General features: G+C 36.6%; 1 protein-coding gene across 1 annotated transcript in view; it reads left to right on the top strand.

Moving 5' to 3' along the window:
• Nucleotides 1-22,175, top strand: part of LOC306868136 (receptor-type tyrosine-protein phosphatase zeta-like) — a 53,246-nt gene extending 31,071 nt beyond the window's left edge. The window contains exons 9-31 of the mRNA XM_079414178.1: nt 2,739-2,923; nt 3,073-3,199; nt 4,963-5,003; nt 5,111-5,490; nt 6,049-7,775; nt 9,346-9,490; nt 10,903-10,988; nt 11,918-12,003; nt 13,796-13,816; nt 13,961-14,057; nt 14,149-14,234; nt 14,531-14,665; nt 14,840-14,974; nt 15,467-15,630; nt 15,712-15,847; nt 16,013-16,159; nt 16,283-16,376; nt 16,579-16,652; nt 16,738-16,866; nt 17,013-17,165; nt 19,015-19,157; nt 20,190-20,325; nt 21,254-22,175. Of these exons, the coding sequence (XP_079270304.1) occupies nt 2,739-2,923; nt 3,073-3,199; nt 4,963-5,003; nt 5,111-5,490; nt 6,049-7,775; nt 9,346-9,490; nt 10,903-10,988; nt 11,918-12,003; nt 13,796-13,816; nt 13,961-14,057; nt 14,149-14,234; nt 14,531-14,665; nt 14,840-14,974; nt 15,467-15,630; nt 15,712-15,847; nt 16,013-16,159; nt 16,283-16,376; nt 16,579-16,652; nt 16,738-16,866; nt 17,013-17,165; nt 19,015-19,157; nt 20,190-20,325; nt 21,254-21,397 (4,571 nt within the window). The 3' untranslated portion in view covers nt 21,398-22,175. The remainder of the gene's footprint in view (nt 1-2,738; nt 2,924-3,072; nt 3,200-4,962; nt 5,004-5,110; nt 5,491-6,048; nt 7,776-9,345; nt 9,491-10,902; nt 10,989-11,917; nt 12,004-13,795; nt 13,817-13,960; nt 14,058-14,148; nt 14,235-14,530; nt 14,666-14,839; nt 14,975-15,466; nt 15,631-15,711; nt 15,848-16,012; nt 16,160-16,282; nt 16,377-16,578; nt 16,653-16,737; nt 16,867-17,012; nt 17,166-19,014; nt 19,158-20,189; nt 20,326-21,253) is intronic.
• Nucleotides 22,176-24,544: the final 2,369 nt, after the last annotated feature.

Genomic DNA, 24,544 nt, shown 5'->3' with positions numbered 1-24,544 from the left:
AAACAAACTAGGAGAGTATGTCTCTGGAATCGTTCACTCTTAAGGTCTTATAGCATTCAGGCAGTTTGAGGGTCATGGATCCAATTAGCCTCCAACATGATTCTAATCCCAAACAACTGCTTCTCAATTAAATAAGGTTTCTATTTTTATATGACGAAGCCCTCCAGACATTTTCCTAATTTCTATTTATAAATATAGACAGACATTTAGCCCATTTTTAGCCATACGCAATGCTTTCATGACCCTTTATGGATGATTCACACTCATTTCACGGCTGTTTTATATGAAGCATTACTAATACACTGATGTGAGATTTTAAAAACCCAACAAAAGGCTGTACATATTTAATTATTGAATTTAATGATAAATATATAAAACTGTCACCCACAAGGTTTTGGAGGCAAATGGGTATTCTTTAGAATTTAATTTCTAGATTAATATAATAATTTAATCATTATTATTTAAGATGCCAATTAAAAATGAGCACTGTAAAAATGGAAATTAAACCAAATGCATATTGGCTATATATATATATATATATATATATATATATATATATATATATATATATATATATATAGATAGATAGTAAAAAAACTACTTGTATAATTATTTTGTAATATTTGACAATAATACATGCCTCTTCAAAAAATATAGGTGCACGGGACTATAATGTGATTACAGAAAATGAGTTGTGTAGTGTTCATGTTTCACAAATTGATTGCTCAGTCCAACCTGTTCATTTTAAAGAACCACTTACAGATCCAAACTGGTTTGCTCTCAGACTTTCCGCTTAGTAGATTGTTGGTGGAACATCGATGCCCCCATTTCAGATTCCTCCGCCACAGGGTGAACTGGCACGTTTGGCACGTGGGAGTTGTTTTTACAGAGGCCATCGGCAATGGAAAATGTCAGACTTGTGTCCTTTCAAACACAGATACGCTCCAACTTGTGTCTAAGCTTAAATCAGCGCCTGGGGAATGTCATTTATAACCTTAATGCTCCATTATTACTCTGTAAAGACTGATTACTTAAGACATCATTTAAACCTTGGGAAAAATTAAATGTGAGGGTGGCAATGTGCTTAAAAAGATTTAAGGGCCAATATTTACGCTCATCAGTTTGGATTATTGAGATATATATATATATATATATATATAATTCTGATAGGCATCCTTCATATACTAAGTGACTGTTGCAATCTCAGAATAACACAAAAAGGGAACGGAAAGCCGAATGCAGCCAGACAAACCAGATTTACTTAACCTCTCCTTCACTGTGCTCACAGTATTAACAAGGTTTACTCACCACTATTTGGTCACATCAATCTCTCTGCCTCTCTCCCTCTCTCTCTGGGTCATGTATCAAAACAGTTTTGAGTTGCTAGGAAACTGTCTCTTTCTGTTTGCCCCCTCACTTGCACAGGCTGAATTCAGTTCAGACTGTTCACACCTAATAGACCAAAACTGATGTTAGTGTGAACAGATTTTTTCTTTACTTTTCTCCTAATTTATTACGCTCATTGTGTTAATTGAAAGTGGTCTGTGTCACTTGCAATTTTAATAATTAGCTGTTCAATCATAACCTTAGACTTTTGAAGTTTGTTTGAGATGAATGCAAGACATGACCTGTAAATGCACGTCATCACTCCCAAATGGAATTACATCAGCATAGGGATGTTTGTGATGGAACAAACTCTACACTAAATAACATACGGAGTGAAGAGAGCATTTAACATGACAGTAAACCAAAATAGTATTATAATAGTAATAATTATCTTTCATACCAATAAAATGGCATATAAAGAAAATTACCACACAAATGTATAAAATTTATACAAAATATTACACACATAATTATATATATTTTAATTATACATTGTTTTCTTTCATAAAAATGAGCAAAATTGAGATTAGTCAAAATCAAAAGTGATTGATGTTTGTTACATGGTTAACAAAAAAATCAATGAAATGCTTTTAAGTACCCTGTATGATTGTAAATCACTTATAGTAGGCAGATTTTTTAATCTATGGGTGCTTTCTGCCCTCTTGTGTTAGAAGCTGATGGGTGGGGTACACCAGAACATTACACATCAGTAGGCTTTGCTACTGAGAACTGTGTGGGTGATGAAAATGATGTGCACTGTGAACTAAATTAGGCTATAATCTGCCATAATCTGACCCAATAAATAGTAAAGACATTTATAGTGTTACAAAAAAATTCTGTTTCAAATAAACCATGTTCTTTTGCACTTTCTCTTCATCAAAGAATCCTGAAAAATTAAATATATCACAGTTACAACATAAATATTAAGCAGCACAACTGTTTTTAACGTTAATAAAAATAATATATTTTTCTTGAGCAGCAAATCGGCATATTAGAATAATTTCTGAAGGATGTGACACTGAAGACTGGAGTAATGATGCTGAAAATTCAGCTTTGCATCACAGGAATAAAGTACATTTTGAAATATATTAAAGTAGAAAATATTTTAAATTGTAAAATTATTTCACAATATTCCTGTTTTACTATATTATTGATTAAATTAATACAGCGTTGGTGAGCATAAGAGACTTACAAAAACACAAAAAACTTACAGAACCCAAAGTTTTGGATGGTAGTGAGTGAAGCAGAGAAACCTATGGATACCGTGTTATCTTTTCATCTGGCACTTTTGTATAATGTAAGAAAAGTGCATAATTTTAATATCATGTGTTTGTGTGTGTTTGCTATTGTAGTTTGTAGTTCCGAGCCAGAGAATGTGCAAGCCAACCCTCATAATCACACCAGTATGCTTGTGATCTGGGAGAGGCCACGGGCTGTTTATGATTCGAGCATAGAGAGATACTCCGTCACCTACCGGCCGGCCCAGGGCGATGATGAATCGGCATTAGAGTACTTGACTGATGGAGACCAGGATGTGGTAATACATTAACTTTTTGTCATGAACATCAGATATTAATGAACACATCTTGAAAATCAGGCCTACATCAATAAGGTCACCTTTCCATATTTTACCTTTTAGAAATTGAATAATAAATTGTGATTAATTTAGTTTTTTTCCACCACCAGGGGGCGATCATTCAAGACCTGGTTGCCAACACTAGTTACATGGTGCAGGTAGTTGCTGTGTGCACCAATGGTCTGTATGGCAGAGTGAGTGACCAGCTGACCGTGGACATGCCCCTGGATGATCCTGGTAAGAACAATCGCGCCCTCCGCCCTCGCATCCGTGGAGAATGAGTTTACAACACTCATGCTCCACATAGTTTTAGTGCAAATGTTAGACAAAAACCTCCAAATGTAAAAAAAAAAAAATCCTTTGCAAACCAGTTACCTTGTCCAGAAAATGGTGTGGCGTCATTTAAGATTTATGAAGAAATGGACACCATCCTGGTGGTTTACAACTATTAGCCAGAAACATACTTTACACAAGTACGTGTTTATGTAAACATAGATCCGAATGCTTGACCTATGCATTGTAAGAGCATGTGTCCTATTGAACATACAGTTTGTGCTAATGGACCATTTTCTCCAGGTATTAAAGACTTTCTGACACATTTTAGATTTTAGTGACACACAAACTTGAGTTTGCATAGCTTTGTTCACTTATTTGCAATTGACTAAAATTCAGTACTGTAATGTATAGTGTTAAATCAGACTAACACAAACAGACTGCACATTTGAAAACTACTTAATAAATGGCTAAGTATTCTTAATAAGTAGAATATTTTAACTTATAAAAACTTTTTTATTTATATTTATTTAAATGTGTTCATTAGTTTGAACTGTAAAAGGAATTTCTGGTTTTATGTAGACTTTTCATTGTTCTTATACATACTTGTCATCTTAAAGGATTTTCCTCTTATTCTCTGTCTATCTAATACTTTGTCATTATTATCTGCATTTTGAATTTCCTTCTATATACTAAGATTTTTTTCTGTCTCTCACAAATACTCACGATTTCAATGGACTATTTGTTCTTTTTGTGTTCTTTCATTGGAATGTTGGGTCTGTATTTTTAATAAACTTATCTGTCTCTCTGAGAATCCCTGTCATCATATTTCAGTGTGCATGGATATATGTGTTGTCATTTTCCAATTGTCACACATTTCCTAAGTCAAAAGACATTTTTTCATTATTATGTTTATGATTGGGTTTACATCAGTGAAAAGGGGCCAGTCTGTCTGATAAAATCATACATCTTCTACCTTTTAATGTTTCCATGCTTCACAAACCGATCTTGTCCACATATCACGAAATTCTGTCATTGAGTTTGACACCATGCCAGGTAAGAGCCTGCAAGAGACCGTAACCTCTCTCTATCTCTGTGTGCTTGGAGGCTTTTTAATGCATGAAGGTGTCCAAACTCTCCTGTTGTGTGATACAATGTATGTAATAAAAAACTGACCCTTTGACCCAAAGATTGCTCCTTTGTATTCTCTTTGTATTGAAGAATGATTTAAACAAACTTCCTATTTGGTGGTGGCCTGGTTGACCTTTCCTTCCTTCTTAACCTCAGTACTCTCAACAGCAACAGAGAATACCAAATGCCAAAAAATTCCCTTTAAGGCATTTGGTTTGTCATTGAATACACATTGAAAACCAGTTTGTGTTTTTAAGTTTGGTTTCTCAAACATGAGCATTTCTTTGTCAATCAAGAATGAAACTGTAAGCACTGATTGGTTTTCAAATGTTTCTGAGGTGTGTATTTGTGTACATTATGTGATACAGTTTTCAAAATAATTTTATTAAATGAAAAGACTCACTAAAAATATTGTCACTATTGGATACGTTCACCAATTATCTGTTCATTATACAATAGTTCAATATAATACCAGATAGTTTAGTTTCAGTGTTGTTATAAAAAATAAAGAGCATACAGAACATACTTACCTGTAGTTGACGTGAATCTTTTACTATTACAATGTTTTAACTCTTTTATGTCTGGTTAATTTTCAGAAACAGACAATGGCTCTGACTCGTTTGAGTATGATGAAGAGGTAAATGTCAACATTACTTTAGTGTTTATAGTTACGTAAGTGATTTTTTTTCTACAATAGAACTAAACACGTCTTTTCTCTCTGTCCATCTCTTTCTTTTATTTCAGGAAGACTATCACATCAATCCGTTTTTGATCAGACCTGGCACAAATCAGCTTCCATATCCCTTCCAAAGCACTACCACTGGCCCAAGAGTTACTACAACACAGCGCCAGGTCCATCCAGTCTTCAAGACTACACCAAGGACTCATGAAAGAAGGCTCCCAATAGAAGACTCCCAGAAGACTCATGATCATTATTTTCCAGCAGGATACACAGATAAACCTACTGTGAAATACACAGACCAACCTACCGTCCACGCAACCATAACCACCAGTTTTGTTGTTGATGTACAAACCACTAGACCAGATAGCTCTAGCATTGTAGCAGGTGTATCCTCAGAGTCTGATGGCCAAAGCAATACCTTCACAGATTCTCCAACAAGCTTCACCTCTGAAACAAGAGTCATCCCTGAAACAAGCGTCACCTCTGAAACAAGCGTTACCCCTGAAACAAGCAGAACCCTTGAAGCAAGTGTTACCCCTGAAACAAGTAGAACACTTGAAGCAAGTGTTACCCCTGAAACAAACAGAACCCTTGAAGCAAGTGTTACCCCTGTAACAAACAGAACCCTTGAAGCAAGTGTTACCCCTGAAACAAGCAGAACCCTTGAAGCAAGTGTTACCCCTGAAACAAGCAGAACCCTTGAAGCAAGTGTTACCCCTGAAATAAGCAGAACGCTTGAAGCAAGTGTTACCCCTGAAACAAGCAGAACCCTTGAAGCAAGTGTTACCCCTGAAACAAGCAGAACCCTTGAAGCAAGTGTTACCCCTGAAACAAGCAGAACCCTTGAAGCAAGTGTTACCCCTGAAACAAGCAGAACCCTTGAAGCAAGTGTTACCCCTGAAACAAGCAGAACACTTGAAGCAAGTGTTACCCCTGAAACAAGCAGAACCCTTGAAGCAAGTGTAACCCTTGAAGCAAGCATTACCCCTAAAACAAGCAGAACCCTTGAAACAAGCATAACCCTTAGAACATTTGTAATCTCACCTTCGATAGACATTTCAGAGGTTGAGGAAGTGACTCAAACTATAACCGATTCACACAGCTATGGGGAGAGTTCAGTGACTGTAGCCCCATTGCCTGAAATCCCAGTGGAATCAACTTCCTCTACCTTCCCCCCAGAGGTCCCTCTGTGGCCTACAACTGCTAGCTTGCCTTTTCCAACCACTGCTGCTTTCAGCACTGTTCTGTCGCAGACCACCCAGCCGGTGTTTAATGGTGAGAGTGCCTCGTATGCCCCCTCTGTATCTGACACTTTGTCCTACGTGCATGCAAGTCCTGTGTCCCCCTATTCCTTAAGCAGTGTGTTGTCTGAGCCCATCCCTGACTGGGACATCCCTTACACTGTTTCCATGCTGGTGTATGGTGGTGCACAGTCTATCACCCCTTCCCCTTCCTACCCTACCCTATTCCTCACCGGCTCTGTGTCTTATTTAGACATGGAGCCTGTCTCTAGTGGTGATTGTAATGATGATGATGGTGATGATGATATTTTGTCTGGGTCCATCTCTGCTGACCCTCAGTGTAGAAGTTCTCTTCCCCTTCAAACGTTACCAGAGGTGACTGCTTCTGTGGTCTCCATGCAGCCAAGCTCTGAACATGACCTCTTTGAGTCCCTCAGTATTGTCTCCACGCTGAGCACTCTAGCACATCTCCAGCCTTCGGTTGCTGTTTCTAACGACTACTCTCTGATGACGACAACCCTTGACTCTGACTCTTCTCTCTCAGGTAGCGTTAAGGACCCTAGACTGCTGACGGAATGGGTAGATTCTTCTCTGGTAGCTCCTACATTTAGTCAAGACAGTGGTACATCTACTGAAATTTCTCTGCATGCCGCTTCTAACTTTCTGCTGCCCTCCTCTACTTCGGGACTGTCCCCGTGTAGTGGTCTCTTGGGTGACCCATCTAGTCCTGTAGAACACCATTCATTTCTGTCCACCTCCATTGCCGGTACTCTTCTGTGCAGCGACGCAGACTTGGACCTCCTCACCGAGGCTCTTTTGTCTTCTCTTCCCATTTCCACCATTCCTTCTAGTGACCTCAGCATTTCTGTTTCAGCCACCGTCAGCAGTGTTGCACAAAAAGCAACTGGACAGTCCCAGGGAGTACCTGCTCCCATAAGGTCTTCGACTATTGCGCCAACCTCTACTCCAGAATTCATATTGATGCCTACTCCTGTGATGCCTCCAACTGTTGCACCAACCTCTGCCCGAGAATCCATAACAGTGGTTGCTCCTGTGGTGCCCCCAACCATTGCAATTTCCTCTGCTCCAGAGTCTAGTTCCATGCCTACACACTCTGCAGATGGACAGCTGGAGAACAGTGCCTCAGGCTGGGCTCTCGACTTAGATTGGGGCCAGAGCTCAGCATCAGGAGATGACAGTATTGTCCCATACATCACCACTGCCACTCCTACAGAGGTACCTCCTGATGAGACAGATGATGGGAAGGAGGAGCACTCTTCCTCCTTCTACTTCGAGGGTGAGAATGAGACAGATATTGAATCTACTGAGTTCAGAGTCACTCTGCGCCCTAGCCCATCCTGGACTCTAAGAGGAAGTGGGGAAGAGGAGAGCGGATCAGGTGAAAACTTCACAGATAATGAGACATCTTCAGACTTCAGTATTCCAGAGCGCACTGAGAGGGATTCAGAGGAAGAACCAGTGGAAGGTAAAGCTCTTGGTTGTTGACGTCCATTCCTGAAGGTGCGTCTAGATTTAGACATGCTCAGTGAAGCTTGATCAGTGAAGAGTCTTGAAGTACCTGAAAGCTCTTGCTGCAATGACAACTAATCCATCCTAAAACTGCCATAACCCACCACAAATGTCACTTAAACGGCTAAAACCTCATCCAGGAAGTGTTGTGTAGAAGTTAGTTCATTGGGAAGGTAAGGTCGAAGATCGCACTACAGTGTCCTTAATTAACATATACTTCAAATCTTCTGAGAAGTTAGACTAAAGGTTAAAGAACCATCATCTTAATTAGAAAATCCCATCATCACAATATGTGTCTGTTTCCTAGTCCCATGTGATTCCTGTGTGTTCTGTTTTGTGTTGCATGTTCTTCATGTGATTGTTTGCTAAAATGTGTATTAGCATACTCACATCTGTCATCAGAAACAGCATGTTTTCCATCTCAAGTTGAATCCAAGACACCTGGTTATACATTTAGACATTATTGTATAGTTTATGGGCTCAATTTGTAGACTTATCCAGTGCTATATGATAGAATGTCTGTATAGCCATTTAAACAGCATGGAGGCATAGAATTTGAGCTAAGATTTGGCTTAGCTATGTTAGCACTGTTTGATTATTCTCCCATGGGATAAGTCATTTCACTGTTTGTCCAGCAGAGAGCAGCAAATCTCTTATATTTGGTCACTAGTAGGTGACAGCTGTCAGTGGTAGCATTGTGTTTTGGCTGGGATTCCGAGGTCATCTCAGACAGTCCTAGGCCAGGTCTTAATCTCTCAAACGTGTCTGTCTGTAATAAATCATGACCTGTGAACTCTTTAGCTTCTTAGTGTCAAAACACATTTCTGATGGAATAGATTAAGTGGTGCTATACCAATCCTTATAGATGACATACTGATTATAGGGTCTTTAAGAATCAAAGAGAAACTGAGTCAATATCCTGTGTGTCCGATAGCTTGAACTCAATATGTTAAAGAACAAATTGTGGTTTTTAGTGGTTTTATTCAGATTTTTAGCACCTTTACCAAAAATGGCAGTTTTTATTGTTATCCACTGCATTTTTAGTGACTGCACCTTTATTGTGTCTACATACTGTCGATATTCATTCATTGTTTTTACATTGTTTTAAGCCATTTTTTACTTTTTTTTTTTTTTTTATTCATTGGTGTTATTTGTTTTTTATTCTCAGTTATTGCATGTATTAAGGCCTACTGGTTTGCAAAAGATGTCATTTAAGAACAGTAAGGTCAGCCTAGATCTGTGTGTATTAAGGCCTACTGGTTTGCAAAAGATGTCATTTAAGAACAGTAAGATCAGCCTAGATCTGTGTTACAAGTTATGTGAAGTTTGATAGTTCCACTTGTCTTGAAGGTGTGTAAAAAATATTTTATAAGGTGAGTTTGTTTGCATTGTCTATCGTACATTTTTACTGTTTAACTATCTCAGTGCGCCAAATATGTTTGAGTCTAATAGAATTTAGCATTTTCCATCAAGAACATTGATTGCTGATGATGCTCTGATCTGAGTAGGGTGTTTTTAACCCATAGACGCTGGTAACAGCAGTCATGAGTCGCGGGTGGGCCTAGTGAACAGCATAGAGCGCCAGAAGGCAGCTGTGATTCCTCTGGCTGTGGTCTCCACCCTCACCTTCCTGGGTCTGATCGTTTTGATTGGCATTTTTATCTACTGGAGGTAGGTCCTATGGGTAACAGCATCTTATTTAATATAGAATGATATATTTAATAGAAATGTAAAACTCATTTACATTTTTTAATTAACATATATATATTTTTTTATTTCTATTTTGCATACACTTGCTGACCCTTAAAAATAAATACAATTAAATAATTTTTACATCATATTTTTGACACGGATGTTACCCAAGCATATTTTTTTCTCAGCATTTATCTGTTTTGGCATCATTCATGCATAATCGGACAGGATGCATGGAAAACAAAAATATACTTCCTCTAAGACAGCTGCTCATGATTTCTGTCTTATTGTTACTATTCCATAATCATAACAATCGTCGATAATGAGGAGAAGGGGGAGCAGTGTGGCCCCATGAGGAGCGTGTTGTCTGTCTGTGATGAGGGTCTAATCTTGGGCACAGACCCAATCTCACACCCACCGGGTGAGGGACCACCTCAAAAGGAAGCAAGATAAACAAGCCTTGATGTGGTGGTGGTCTCTCTCTCTCTGTGTGTGTGTGTGTATGTGTGTGAAACCGTCCAGAATTCACACCAAAGCGGTAAAAATGGTCCTTCCACACCAGGATGGAAGTCTGAAATCCTGTTTACCATCAGATATTCCCAACCGTGAAATAAGCAACTTTGGCAATCCCATCAAGAACACGTCTCAGATGTGTAAACAGTTTAGCGGCACAAGATTGTACATTTCTCATTCCGACGTGCCTCTTGCCCCTTCAACATATTGCTCATGCTTGACTTTTTGTTGTTACACCGTGAAGATTGCGAGGAGATTAAATCGGTAATCTTGGAGCCGGTGATTAAATCTCCGATACGCAGATCTGTTGTTTGTGGGCCTACAGGGAACACATGCTGCCAGGCTGGAGAAAGAACCTCCACGTGATTATGTTCAACACGACCAAGTCATGTTCATGTCTTGTTAGTGCAGCCGTGGGTGGTTCAATCTCAGCAGAACATGGGCATGTACGACTGCTTGTCCATCTGTAGCTACATGGTGCTCATTTGGAGAGCAGACAGATGCGCACTTAATGGGACGTCTTGAAACGTTAGCGTTAAATCTGTGTCGCGCATCATTGTGGTCACTAATCCCTTCCAAGAAGTTTCAGTTTTAGACAAAACAGTTCAGGGGTGATCCTGTTAAAAACGTGTTGTGGATTAGACTGAATATGTTTTTTGTGTTTATTTTTAAGCTTAGAGTCCAATCTCCAGCACATATATGGATAAGACAACAACATACAAATAATTAAAGCTTGCATGGTAGAACCATTTATTTTTTCTATGTGTTTTTATTAACTTTGTGTCAAAGTAATTCAGTAGTACATCTGCCTTACAATGCTATTCAGTCAACAGTACTTGTTACATAAAGAGTAGAAAAAGTGTTTATTGCTGTTACAGGAAATGTTTTCAGACTGCTCATTTCTACATTGAAGACAGCACATCACCCAGGGTTATATCCTCCTCGCCATTGCTGAGCCCTACAGGTAACACTTTTTCATAATTGTAATAGGGAGTTTCCAATGATACTAATGATATTTGGGTCAATAACTTAATGCTTATCTTTTAATTTACTTAAAAAGAAAACAAAATTGTAATTAATGTACTTAATTACTTGAATACACCTTGTCAATGGTGACCGTTTTTAATTTCTAAATTAAAATTCATTTTGATATTTTTTGGGAGGCTTAAATTCATAAATGTCAAGTGGTGTAACGGTCCTGATATTATAATGAAGGAAAAAAATGCCTTATTAAAAAATACATTTTAGAAAAGAAAACATTAAAAGTAGTAGCATAACCTATTAATATTATAATTTATTATATAAAATTATTTCAACAAAACTGATTTTAATATTTAAAAAACTGTCATGTGGTGTGACCAACTTGCAGAAAAAAAACGAACTCATGAAATGGTAGCGATGACCCCTACAGACCCTCTTGTGTCAAGGTCAATAAGTCCCTTAAAATAACAGATCAGTGTCGTGGTGCAACTCACTAAAACTTGATGAGATGCATTATATATATATATATATATATATATATATATATATATATATATATATATATATATATATATATATATATATATATATATACATATACATATACATATATACATATACATACACACACACACACACACACACAAATAAAATCAAGTGTAAGGAAAATATATTTATGCTTTTTACTCTTTGGTTAAACCATATGACATTTTAGATTCAGTCATTTGGTCCCCATAGTTTTGGGAAAAGCTGAACCACATGCAACTTTATCTGGTCTTATTATTTGTTTTACACCATTATTGATCAGTGTGTACCTCAAAATTATGTTCAAATGCTAATCATGCTCAAATAATGATTATAAATGCGTTTCACTGCTGTTTTGGCCATCAGACATGTCTTTTACACTTCCAGGTGAACACGAACCCCAGTCAGTAAAGCAATTTGTGAAGCACGTGGCAGAGCTTCACAACACCAACTCATTTTCTAGAGAGTTTGAGGTTCGTATCCCATCATCCCCCTCTCTTTTGACACTCTTCAAGGGACAGCTGTCTCATGTGAGCCTTGATGCAGCAGATCAACATGTCATTAAGGCATGTCTTATAAATGAATTGTTTGGTTCATTCAGGCACGTATATTCACTCTCTATCATTCATGCGTGAACGCAGGTTGCTGGTAATAAATTTGAGTTATAATTAGGTCACTAACTCACTCAGCTCTATGTTCCAGTCAGGTGTACAAAGACAGCTTCATTAGCATCAATCAGTGTCAGATTGTAGATTCTCACCATAACATTAAATTATTCATACTTCATTAGATCATGCAAAAATCAAGAAAGCTTTAATTGGACACAAACCAGGCAGTAAACCTAATGACTAGTTCTTGTCATAAGCACATTCAACGAAAAAGTGATGTTTCAAAAATTCCTGTGTTGCTTTTTGTGTCGTGTTCAGGCTGAATTATTTGAGTGATATGTGTTTTGTGGCATGCTATTTATGTTAAACACCTGCACTGATACAAACAGTAGTGTTTGAATGCATGTTCTGTTCGATCCATGGCAGCAGGTCTTTGGATTCTGTCCATTTTGATTGATCATAGTTGATATTTTTGGCTACATTCCTTCTGTGAAAAAGATTAATGGAAATTTCTGGCATTCATGTATTATTTTGACTTTCTTTTACTCTAACAGAAATGCATAGCAAATAGTGGAATATTCACTGGATCAAACTAAAACCTCAGTTGAAAGTTCAGCATATTGATTTCAAAGATAAATTATTTCCCCAAATAATTATATATTTGGGTATATTTCCACCTTTCTGCAGTTATAAAGATTAAAGAAAAAGATTATAAAGACATTTAAAAAATAAAGTTTGCATGGAAGCATATTTCTGCCTTGTAACTTCACATAATTTGCAACTATATTTCTTGCCTTTGCGACTTTGTATCTCACAGTTTCAGTCATAATTTCAAAATTATGATTTTATGTTTCAAGTATTTCTCATAATTGCAACTATAGTTCTATAAGAAATAATTGCAATTATTTCTTGTGACTTCATATCCCACACTTGCAACTATATTTCACAGTTGCAACTTTGTCTCATAATTGTGACTTTATATCTAATGATTGGGAATTTATTTTTAATAATTGGGACTTTATCTCACAATTGTCGCTTTAAATAACAATTGCATTTATTTTTGCAACTATTTCTCATAATTGCAACTTAATTTCTTGTAATTTAGAGGCTTTATTTAACAATTGCAAATTAATTATTATAATTGTGAATTTAGAAATAAGTATATCTTAGAAATATAATAGCTTTATTTTTCAAACTTCATTTGTTCAAACTGCGACTATACGTATATCACAATTAAATTTTTTTTTCACAATTGCAACTTTATGTCTTGTAATTGTGAGTTTATATCTCAAAATTATGGCTTTATTTTACAATTTCAGCTTTATCATAATTGTGATTTCATATCTCACAACTGTGACTAGTTCTCATAATTGCAAATTTGTTGCACAACGTGACTTTATATTCCCCAGTTGCAACTTAATTTCAACTTTATTCGACGTAATTGTGACTTTATGACTCACAGTTTTACTCAAGATCTCACAATCTGACTTAATTTCTTGCTTTATGACAATCAGCATCCAGAACTGAAACTTATAGACAGCTAAATGAGCAGAATCCAACCCAGGCTGTCAGTGCTTTTGCTGTGTGCTGTTACGTGTATTTCTGGTGCAGTTTGTCACTGTATTTCATTGCTTTTTGCATTCTCACCCCCCATTAGATATTGAAAGAGTATTTTGAGGTAAGTCACATCTCCCTTTAATTGGTTTGCTTTTAGCTTTAGCATGAATTTGTGATGCTCACTTGTCTGCACTTGTGAAGAGACTTTGGCTATGTCTTTAGTGTTGTCACTTTATGGCAGGCTGAGGATTGTTTGTGTTTTTAGGAAGTTCAGACGTGCACTGTGGACCTCGGAACAACAACGGACTGTTCCAGCCATCCAGAAAATAAAAACAAGAACCGATACGTCAACATTTTAGCCTGTGAGAACCACTGCCACAAATAAATATAAGCATTAGATGCATGTTTCCTTGACTAATATAAAATTGTAATATCTTCAATTACATACTTTAGATGACCACAGCAGAGTGCGACTCGCACCCTTAAACGACAAAGATGGGAGAAGCGGAGGGGACTATATAAACGCCAACTACGTGGATGTGAGAGATTTTACCTGAACTCAGAAGCGTTGCCAGGCAAATCGTGATAATTTTAGCATTATTTAATCAGTGAGGCATGACTACCTCAAAGTGTAACCGTTTAACTATAACAAGTGATGAAAACACTTAAAAAGCACTGCTGATTAGCTATTGATTTAATTGTAGAAAGGTTCGGCATGGTGAGAAATATTGTAATATTGTGTCACCTGAGATGTTCTTTCAAAAGTTTTAACCAAGAATATTTGCTCTTCCCCTTCCTGTAGCTTTAATTGTCTCTTCTTTCTGTTTCACACAAGGGTTTTAACAAACAGAAAGCCTACATTGCAGCACAAGGGCCCTTAAAGTCCAGCACAGTGGATTTCTGGCGGATGGTGTGGGAGCAGAATGTGGGAGTGATTGTTATGATCACAAACCTGGTGGAGAAAGGAAGGGTGAGCCATTTTAGTGCAGATTCTACCTAAATAGATTGATGTAATATCTGACAGTTTTTTGTCATCAAAAATATTTTTATATGGCTTCAGGGTTTAGAAGAGAATGAGAATGAGTAAATTATGACTTTTTGGGTTCATTCAGCCTGAACACAATAATGTTTGTCCATTTCACAGAGGAAGTGTGACCAGTACTGGCCTCTGGAGAACCAGGAAGAGTATGGATGTTTCTTGGTTACTGTTAAGAGCACAAATGTCCTCGCTTACTACACCCAGAGAACCTTCGCCATAAGAAACACCAGCATAAAGAAGGTATCAAGTTATGGGCTGATATTAGAGTTTTTAATATTTATTTGTATCTGTCGATGTTGGATATTTAATTGTGAATGTTCCTTTATTTTCACATTTAGATTACCTGTGCCATCATCTAAAACTCACTTAAAGTTAATATTTAACAACACTGAATTTATAAACACTATAAAAATCATTTAGCAAATTTCAAGATTTAATTTTTTGTACTTTGAATTTTTTGTACTGTACATCATGTTTTGATGCCTAGATTCACTTTCAGCATTTTAAAATCATAGACTTAATTTTTTTTTTTTTTTTTTTACATTCATTTAGACGAAATCATTTAGGATTATAATATTAAATTGTTAATATCAACTGTTTAATTAATTAGATGTTGATATTTTAACATTTTAGCATGCTGATACTCTTTCTTTTTGAAAACAATCACAGGATTGCATTAACTTTTGTTAGTTTATAGATTACATGTATACTTGATGTTTATTATTTTTTCAGGGTTCTCAGAGAGGTCATAGTAATGACAGGACGGTAATACATTACCACTACACACAGTGGCCAGACATGGGCGTACCGGAGTATGTCCTGCCTGTGCTTTCATTCGTCTACAAGTCCTCTAGGTCCCAAACAGAGCACATGGGGCCAACGATTGTACACTGCAGGTGGGCTACAGCACTCTCTTTACATGTATCAAGTGTCATATTGTATATTTTACACTTCTGACGTGTGTTTGTGTGGTTTAGTGCTGGAGTGGGCCGAACAGGGACCTACATAGTGTTGGACAGCATGTTAAAACAGATTAAAGCACAGGGGACAGTCAACATTATGGGCTTCCTCAAACACATTCGTACACAACGGAACTATCTAGTTCAAACAGAGGTGAGTAAACAGCAATTAAAGTCTCTCAAAGTCTTCATAGTGCGCTATAAAGAAAAATGATGCATTATTTACTGTTTAATCAATCCTTAGTTGTTGCTTAGAATTTGGACTCAATGTTGTACTCAAGTTTCCTACTCAACATCAGTTGTTCTGGTACCCTTACAGGAGCAATACATCTTTACCCATGATGCTCTAGTAGAGGCCATTTTGAGTCAAGAGACAGAGGTACCATCAAGCCATATTCATCAGTATGTTAACAACCTCCTGACCCCAGGGGCCTCATGCAAGACACGACTGGAAAAGCAGTTTAAAGTAAGTGTGCTCTCAGTTCTTAAGTGATTTCTGAAGAGCACAGCTGGAAGTATTTGTACCACCACAGCTGTAGTTGAATAATAACCTGACAATGACAATGTGACAATGACCTTGTCATTGCAGTTGGTGTGCCAGTCGAATGCCAAACAGAATGACTACAGCAGTGCCCTGAGTGACTGCAACAGAACGAAGAACAGAAGCTGCTCTCTGATTCCTGGTGTGTTTATTGTTTTTCTTCATTATGGGATGGATGGATGCAAGGATGGATGGAGGAAAAGAGACAGACAGATAGATAGACAGGTTGATAGATGGATAGATGGATGGATGGATGAACAGCAAGATAGACATGAATGTGTGGAGAGATAAGGATGGATGGACAGATATTGGGTTCTCTGAAGTGACTGTTGTGTGTTTTGCAGTAGAGAAATCCAGAGTGTGTTTGTCCACATCAGCAGGAGAGACGTCAGACTACATCAACGCCTCATATGTCATGGTGAGACACTCAGCGGTTCTCCAGTCGCTTCTCTATAACAGCCTATTTAGATTCATATCAAGACTCATTCATGCATTCACATCAGGGTTATCGGCAGAGCAAAGAGTTCATCATTACCCAGAATCCTTTGCCCAGCACAGTGAAGGACTTGTGGAGGATGGTGTGGGATCACAACGCCCAGGTTATTGTTTCATTGCCGGACACGAGTAGCATGGTCAGTACAGCTTTTATCGCAAATTGCTTTATAACATCACACTCATTTCCTGCCAGTCTTCCAGTGCTGAATGAAACAGATTGTCTTTTCATTCATCTCTCATTCACTCTCTCCATCCCTCTGTCATTTCTTTATTCCATTTCCAGACAGAAGACAGCAAGCCAACCATATTCTGGCCGGTGAGAGATCAGCCAATCATCTACGAGATGTTCTCTGTGTCGTTAAAAGGGGAGGGCCACGTGTGCCTGTCCAATGAAGATATGTTGATAGTGCAGGATTACATCCTAGAAGCCATTCAGGTAACATCATATCTGCTGCACAGCCAATCAGATTCCACAGCTAACATTGGCAACATAAAGAGTATCAGAGATTTTACCCACAATGCACCAAAGGGAGGTATCATACGAAAGCTGAGATAATCGATTCAGAGATGCAAATGAGCGATTTCTTTGCGTCATTTCTCTAAAATCGTTCAAAAACATGAACACAGGCATCTGTTTTAAAGACCGCAGCTGATGACTTCCGTACGATTGTGGAAAATATTAGGAGGAGCAAATGGTTGCTGACGAAAGTGAGAACAGTCTGTTAACAACACATCTGGTGCTTTTCACACACTTAGCATTAAGCCATCTGTATCTGCTGAAGCATATTGATCATAAACACACACACTTAAAAAAAAAATTCATCCAAAAATGAAAATTTGCTGAAAATTTACTTACCCTCAGAGCACACAAGATGTAGGTGAGTTTGTTTCTTCATCAAACCAGATTTGAATAAATGCACCATTACATCACTTGCTCACCAATGGATCCTCTGCAGTGAATGGGTGCCGTCAGAATGAGAGTCCAAACAAACAACTGACAAAAACATCACAATAATCCAAAAGAAATCTATAAGACTCCAGCCCATCAACTGATGAAGCGAAAAACTGAGTGTTTGTAAGAAACATATTCACCATCAAGGTGTTTTCACTTTAAAAAGTCCCTTCACAATACCAATCCATAATCCAAAACAACACTTCCTCCAGTGAAAAAGTCCATCCTCTGTTGTTCTCTCACATCAAAATCCACCCACATATTTGTTAACCTGGTTTGGGCTGTTTTCGCTTGTAAACAGTGCTCGATCTGTACAGATTTCTCTCCTGACTTTTTCACTAGAGAAAGTGATAATACAGACTTATAATTGTGATAATGCTGGAAGCAACACTAGGGCCCTATGAAACCCATTTTATTTTTGTTTTGTTTTTCCAAATTCCGTTTTTTTCCTTTTTCTTTTCTGGATTCTGTTTTTTTTTTTTTTCTACACTCTACTTTACTTTTAATGGTTAAATTAAAAAAATATTCATGAAAAAGCATGTCTAATTAATTGAAATCATTTTTTTTTTTCCTCTCAAATTAATTTTTTTTAACCAAATTCCATTTTCCATTATTTTTCTGGATTCCATTTTAATGGTTTCATAAAATTGAATAATTAAAAGCATATCTAATTAATTGATTTTACAAAAAAAAAAAAATATTTTTTTCAGAAACGTATTTACGTTTTTCTGGTAGGCCTAAATATTCCTTAACAATAATGCTTTAATAATAATTTTAGAAGTAATAATACTATCATTACATTAAGTCATATATTTCTGTCACAATTTCTTCAAATTAAACCAAACTTTTAATTTCTTGTTGTATAAATGACACTATTTTTCTCAAAAGAAATGGTCAAATGCTCATGAAGTGACTGAGAGCATTCTAGAGATTATGCTCATGTGTTCATGTTCTCATATTTTGACTGAGGCGGCAGAGGTTGAAAACAGTATGTGTGTAGTAAACAAAACTGTGCATCTGTGCAATTCATTCACACAGAGATGTGCAGACTCATTCATATTTAAATGATATTTTTACGGCTTAATATTCCCAGGCACTTGTCCAGATTACATTTTGATTTAAGTGTACTGACCTACTTTTGATGTATCCATCCAAAATGGGGCAAATTCTGTGACATACAGTATGTTATACAGTAAATTCCATCTTTATTACTGGATTCCACGATTCTGTCTGCGTTTTACACATCGCAGAAATCATTAGGCCCTACAACAGTTTGTAGTTAAAAATGTCTTGATGGATTTGTTTATTATAACCCCTTTTCTCTCTTTTTCAGGATGATTTTGTTCTAGAAGTGAAGCATTACCGGGCTCCACGCTGGCCAAACCCAGACAGTCCCATCAGTAACGTCTTTGAGCTGATCAACATCATCCAAAAAGAGTCCGGCTCCAAAGATGGACCTATGGTCGTACATGACAAGTGAGTTGCATCTTGGCCCTGAAGGAGATGCACACTGCATCTTGGAAAAGACATGTTTTTCTGTTCCAGAAGCTAGTGAGCCGCCTCACTGTCTGCTGTCTGTATCGGCACACACCCCTGCCCAATAAACCAGCAGGAATTTCCAGCCTGGTTTATGCTGGATATATGTTGGAACAGCTGTTAAACTATAATAATAACTGGTAAACAGTAAAAATAGTAAGCATTTGCTAAATTAAATAATTGGCTTTTATATCGTCAGTGTGCTACAGCCAAAAGAACAGATTAAAGTATTATCTGGGGAATACTGAGTTTGTATTTAGTGAATTTTAGTTATTAAAAACCTCAATATAGTTCAAATATACGGCTGTTAAAATGCTGGGGCCAGTAAGATAATGTTTTTGAAAGAAATCTCTTATGCTCACTAAGTCAGTATTTATTTAATCACAGTTAAATTTGTATATTTTTTTTTTAGTTTCATATATTTATTTATTTCAATAATTACATATTTGGTATTCAGAAACTTTTCTTACTATTAACTTTGTTTAAAACAGTCTGCTCGATATTTTTTTGGAAACGGTGATAGGTTGTTTTTAAGAATTCTGATGAATAGAAAGTTCAAATGAAGAATATTTATTTGAAATATGAAATTTTAAATAAATATTTTTTTTTACATAATAAATGCTTTAATGCAATTTAAATGTGGATTTATATACAAAATAATAAAATAAAATAACTTTTTGACCCCAAAATTTGAACTGTAGTGTATATAAATTTATAGTGTATTTATATAACACTTTTCACAAGACATATTGTTCCAACAGAGAATGTTGTAATTAATGAATACATCAAAAGCTCAACCTTAATAAACAGAACTGCTTTATCCCTGACAGAAACATGCAGTGCTTGTCAAAACAAGGTATCTTATCAGACAGCATAAATTGGGAGCCTAAAAATACTGTGTAGGTGTGCGGCTCACTAGAGTGAAGAACTGAACATGCTTTATCATTGATCGGTTTAATAATCTGTGTGCAGGCATGGTGGTGTGACTGCTGGAACGTTCTGTGCACTGTTCACTCTACTGCAACAACTTGAGGCCGAGAGCGCGCTGAACGTCTACATGGTGGCCAAGATGATCAACCTCATGAGGCCTGGAGTCTTCACTGACATTGTGAGGGTTCATCTGCCTGCTTTCATTCAAGACAACTTGATTTTTGTCCCACTTGTATTAACAAAATCAAACACACTAAAACATCAACCACAAATTATAATATTTATACTATATATGCTCTATATGCTAATACATGCATATGTAGGCTACGTGCTATATAAAATTCTTTCTAATCAAAACAAACACTTTTTCACACAGGGCCATGTGGGTTTGGATTTTGTTTTCCCTTCATAAAAAAAAACCCTTCATTTCAAAACTGCATGTTGTGTAATCTTTGATTAATATTCAAATTAGTTTTTTTGATCTGAAACATTGAAGTGTGACAAACATGCAAAAAAATAAAAAAATCAGGAAGGGGGCCAACACTTTTTCACACCACTGTATATATATATATATATATATATATATATATACACACATACACGTACAATTTCATATATGTAAATAGGGAAAAATAATAAAAAATTGTACTTATTAAAATATATATGTAAATATTTGTAATATAAATGTATAGGTCAAAATTCATATATATATTGCTATATTACAGTTATATATATAATACAGTAAAATTATATGTATAGTGTTAAAATATAATAATTTTATAGGGTCTATAAAATGTCTATTATATTTATAGGTTAAAAATGACTTATTTTTATGTGAATATTAATCTTTTATAGTATGTATGATCTCTTTTATATTTGAAGATATTTATTTTCCATGTGTCTGCAGACTATTGGCATTTATACATTTGAAAAGAAATGTAGTGTTTGGAGTTGGCAGCAGTTCTGATGAGGAAAAGTCAGTCATTAATAATCCTGCCCTGAGGTGGAATTAACTCAAATCCACAAGGGAAAATGTAATATTTTGAGTGGTACGTTGTGGTCAAACTACCAACATGTTTTTTTTTTCTTCTTTTTTGGTGGGATAGGATCAGTATCAGTTCCTCTACAAAGCCATTCTGAGTTTGGTCAGCACCCAAGAAGACGAGCGAGCGCTTCAGTCCTCCGATAACAACGGCACGGTCCCAGGAGGCCTCTCGAGTGCGGCCGAGAGTCTGGAATCCTTGGTGTAACCATAGTGACGAGTCGGCACAGGAAAAAGACTGCTTTTTTCTATCAAAGAATGCTCTTGTTTTTCCCCAGTCCATCTCTGAACTGATAGCGCTCTGCTGGATCCAGCGCCGGCATTACATGTGTGCCTTTGTACACTTCACGTTTTTATTCATTGTTTCTCTCTTAAATCACCACCTTGTGCTAATGTCTTACGTACTAATGTCTTCTCATAGTCATATTTATTTGCTTAAAAGCTTGTTTAAAGGGAAAACACCTTTTTTATTTTAATAAGACTGTTTTTTATTAGTCTTTTTTCTAGTAGAATTTCAGCCACTGTTTTTTCATACAGATATACAAAGAAAGTGGCAAAATCATTCGTGGATTTTGGGCAGGAAATAATATTCTAATGTGTAAATAATATTACAGCAACCACGTCGATGGACCAAATTTCTATTTATGTCTAGAATTTTATATTTGAGGCACTAGTGCTGCAAGACATGGCTGCATTTGAATAATTTAGTCAGATTAGAAATGCTTTAATATTTCTGATGCCGCTCTGTTTTGTTACTGACGTAAGATGATGTGTTGCATACTGACACTGTTTAGCTGTACCAGATGTTTTTGTCTGTTCGTAGGATTAAACCAATCAAGAAAGCACGCAAGGAGACTGGTCTGCTTACGCTTGGATATTTCATATGCTTAGAAATGCATAGACTTTATAATTCTTGTTTTTTGACATTTTTTTTAAAGAATAGTTTAATATCGTTTATATATATGTTCCACATTAACCCTAACCCTAAAAGAAAAAAATCAGCAAGACACTTACAATAAAAGTGAAAGAGGCCAATTTATAAACACTAAAATACTCCAATTATTGCATAGCAACATGCTTTTAGTGTGAAAAAAAGTCACTCTTTAGCCTTTTCTGTTTAATATTTTTTGTAAAAACCACAATACAATTTTTCAGGATTCTTTGATGAATAAAAAAAATGTAAATGACAGCATTTATTTGAAATTCAAATGTCTTTACTGTAATTTTTTGATCAATTTAATGCATTCATGCTGAATAAAAGTATTAATTTCTTTGAAAAAATCTGACCCTTAACCCTCAACTATTATATTTAATTTAAATATAATGTAAGATATAAAATGTAAGATATAATAATATAAAAAAATTATTATATCATGTAAATATACCATGTATATTTATATATTTTTTTAATTAAAAAGTTTAAATTAAAAACACCTTACAATGTATTATTATGAATTATTATATATGTACATATATGATAAAAAATAATTTAAATGATACAAAACAAATATTACTTGCGTAAATCAAAAAAATCAAAAAATCTCTAAAAATATTTCCCCATTCACTTTCATTTTAAGTTTAAAAAGAAAAACCCAAAACATTATGTAGCATTTTCATATGGCATTGTGCATTTTTGGTACCAGTTTCAATAAAATATTGTCTAATATTGTGGTTTTCATCTGCCCTCGGGACAGACTCATGCTGATTACAGTCTCCAGACAGCAGCCGCTTGCCTCGTGTCAGCTGTTAATTCTGAACTTGCTTTTCTTGTTACCTCGGCATCCCGACTGCCAAACAACAAGAAGGTCAGAACAACAGTCCTTCAGTTCTCCATCTGGCCCAAGAGGCCAGGAAAAGAGAACAAAGGCAGGTTTCCGTTCCTGCCAAAAACGTTCGCCAAAAATAGGGTTGTTTTTCAATTAACTTCTGCTCCGACCCTCCTCAAATTCATCATCGAGACGGTGCTTCTGGCAGCGATCAGGTCACTCCTTAAGCCACTGCATCTTGAGGAACCGATTATTATAAGTCCACAGCTTAATGGTTTGGTGACGAAGATGACAGCTACATGAGTTATGACATAATCCCTTTGAAGAATCGCTTGTAATTACTCCTCAATTCTAATCCAAAAGATCATTTACACAAAAATATGGGTCAAATAGCCAGACACGGTCTCGATGGGCTACTGGTAACTTCATTTGCATTTTTAACTTCTAATAATTACAGCCCCAATTATCCTGCGCTTGGTGGCCTACTTTATAGTGACCGCACTGATGGCCCCTAAACAGAACAATGCAGACTAAGCCATCAGGCGGTCAACAAGGGCGGAAGAGGTGGGTGAAGGGTAATCTCCTCTAATTTCTGTCTAATGAAGACCACAAACAATTTAGATGCTTATTTGAAGAATGAACGTAAAACAATGAGAAAATGCAAATGTTTTATTGGACAAAAGCTAGTTTTAAAACTCATTCTCCAGAAGTTCAGAAGAACAGTACTGATTTGAAATGGTAATGTGTCTTCACTGTCATTTTTGATCAATTTAAATTTGATCAATTTAAAGTCCTTGCTAAATAAAAAATATACCCCCGGTTTCACAGACAAGGCTTAAGCCTAGTCCCCGACTAAACTGTAAATCTGAGCTGTTTTAAGTGAAAGAAACTTGTACTGATTGATCTTGAAATACGTCAGCGCTCTTGTTTTGTCTCAAGATGCACACCAGTAATGTTTTTTCTAAGGCAGCGGTTTTCAATCCTGTCCTGCAAGCACCCCTGCCCTGCACTTTTTGTATGTCTCCCTTGTCAGACACACCCAATTAAGGCCTTTCAGTCTCTACTAAATTGTACCTATCTATCTATCTATCTATCTATCCATCCATCCATCCATCCATCCATCCATCCATCCATCCATCCATCCATCCGTCTCTCTGTCTGTAAATCCATTCATCCATTCATCTGTCCATCCATCGGTCCGTCTATCCATCCATGATCCATCCGTCCATCAATCTCTCTGTCTGTAAATCCATTCATCCATCCATCTATCTATCCATCTATCTTCAAACATCTGACAACCAACTTTATAATTTACATATATTAATATGTAATTCCGAGTATGGTGACCCAAACTCAGAATTTGTGCTCTGCATGTAACCCATCCAAGTGTACACACAGTAGTGAACACACACCCGGAGCAGTGGGCAGCCAATGCTGCGGCGCCTGGGGAGCAGTTGGGGGTTCGGTGCCTTGCTCAAGGGTCTCACCTCAGTCGTGGTATTGAGGGTGGAGAGAGTGTTGGTTATTCACTCCCCCACCTACAATCCCTGCCGGACCTGAGACTCAAACCCATAACCTTCGGGTTACAA

The sequence above is a fragment of the Barbus barbus genome, assembly GCF_936440315.1.
Source record: "Barbus barbus genome assembly, chromosome: 50".
NCBI lineage: Eukaryota > Metazoa > Chordata > Actinopteri > Cypriniformes > Cyprinidae > Barbus > Barbus barbus.
The sequence above is the reverse complement of the archived record's forward strand: the minus strand, read 5'-3'. Positions and strand labels throughout refer to the sequence as shown.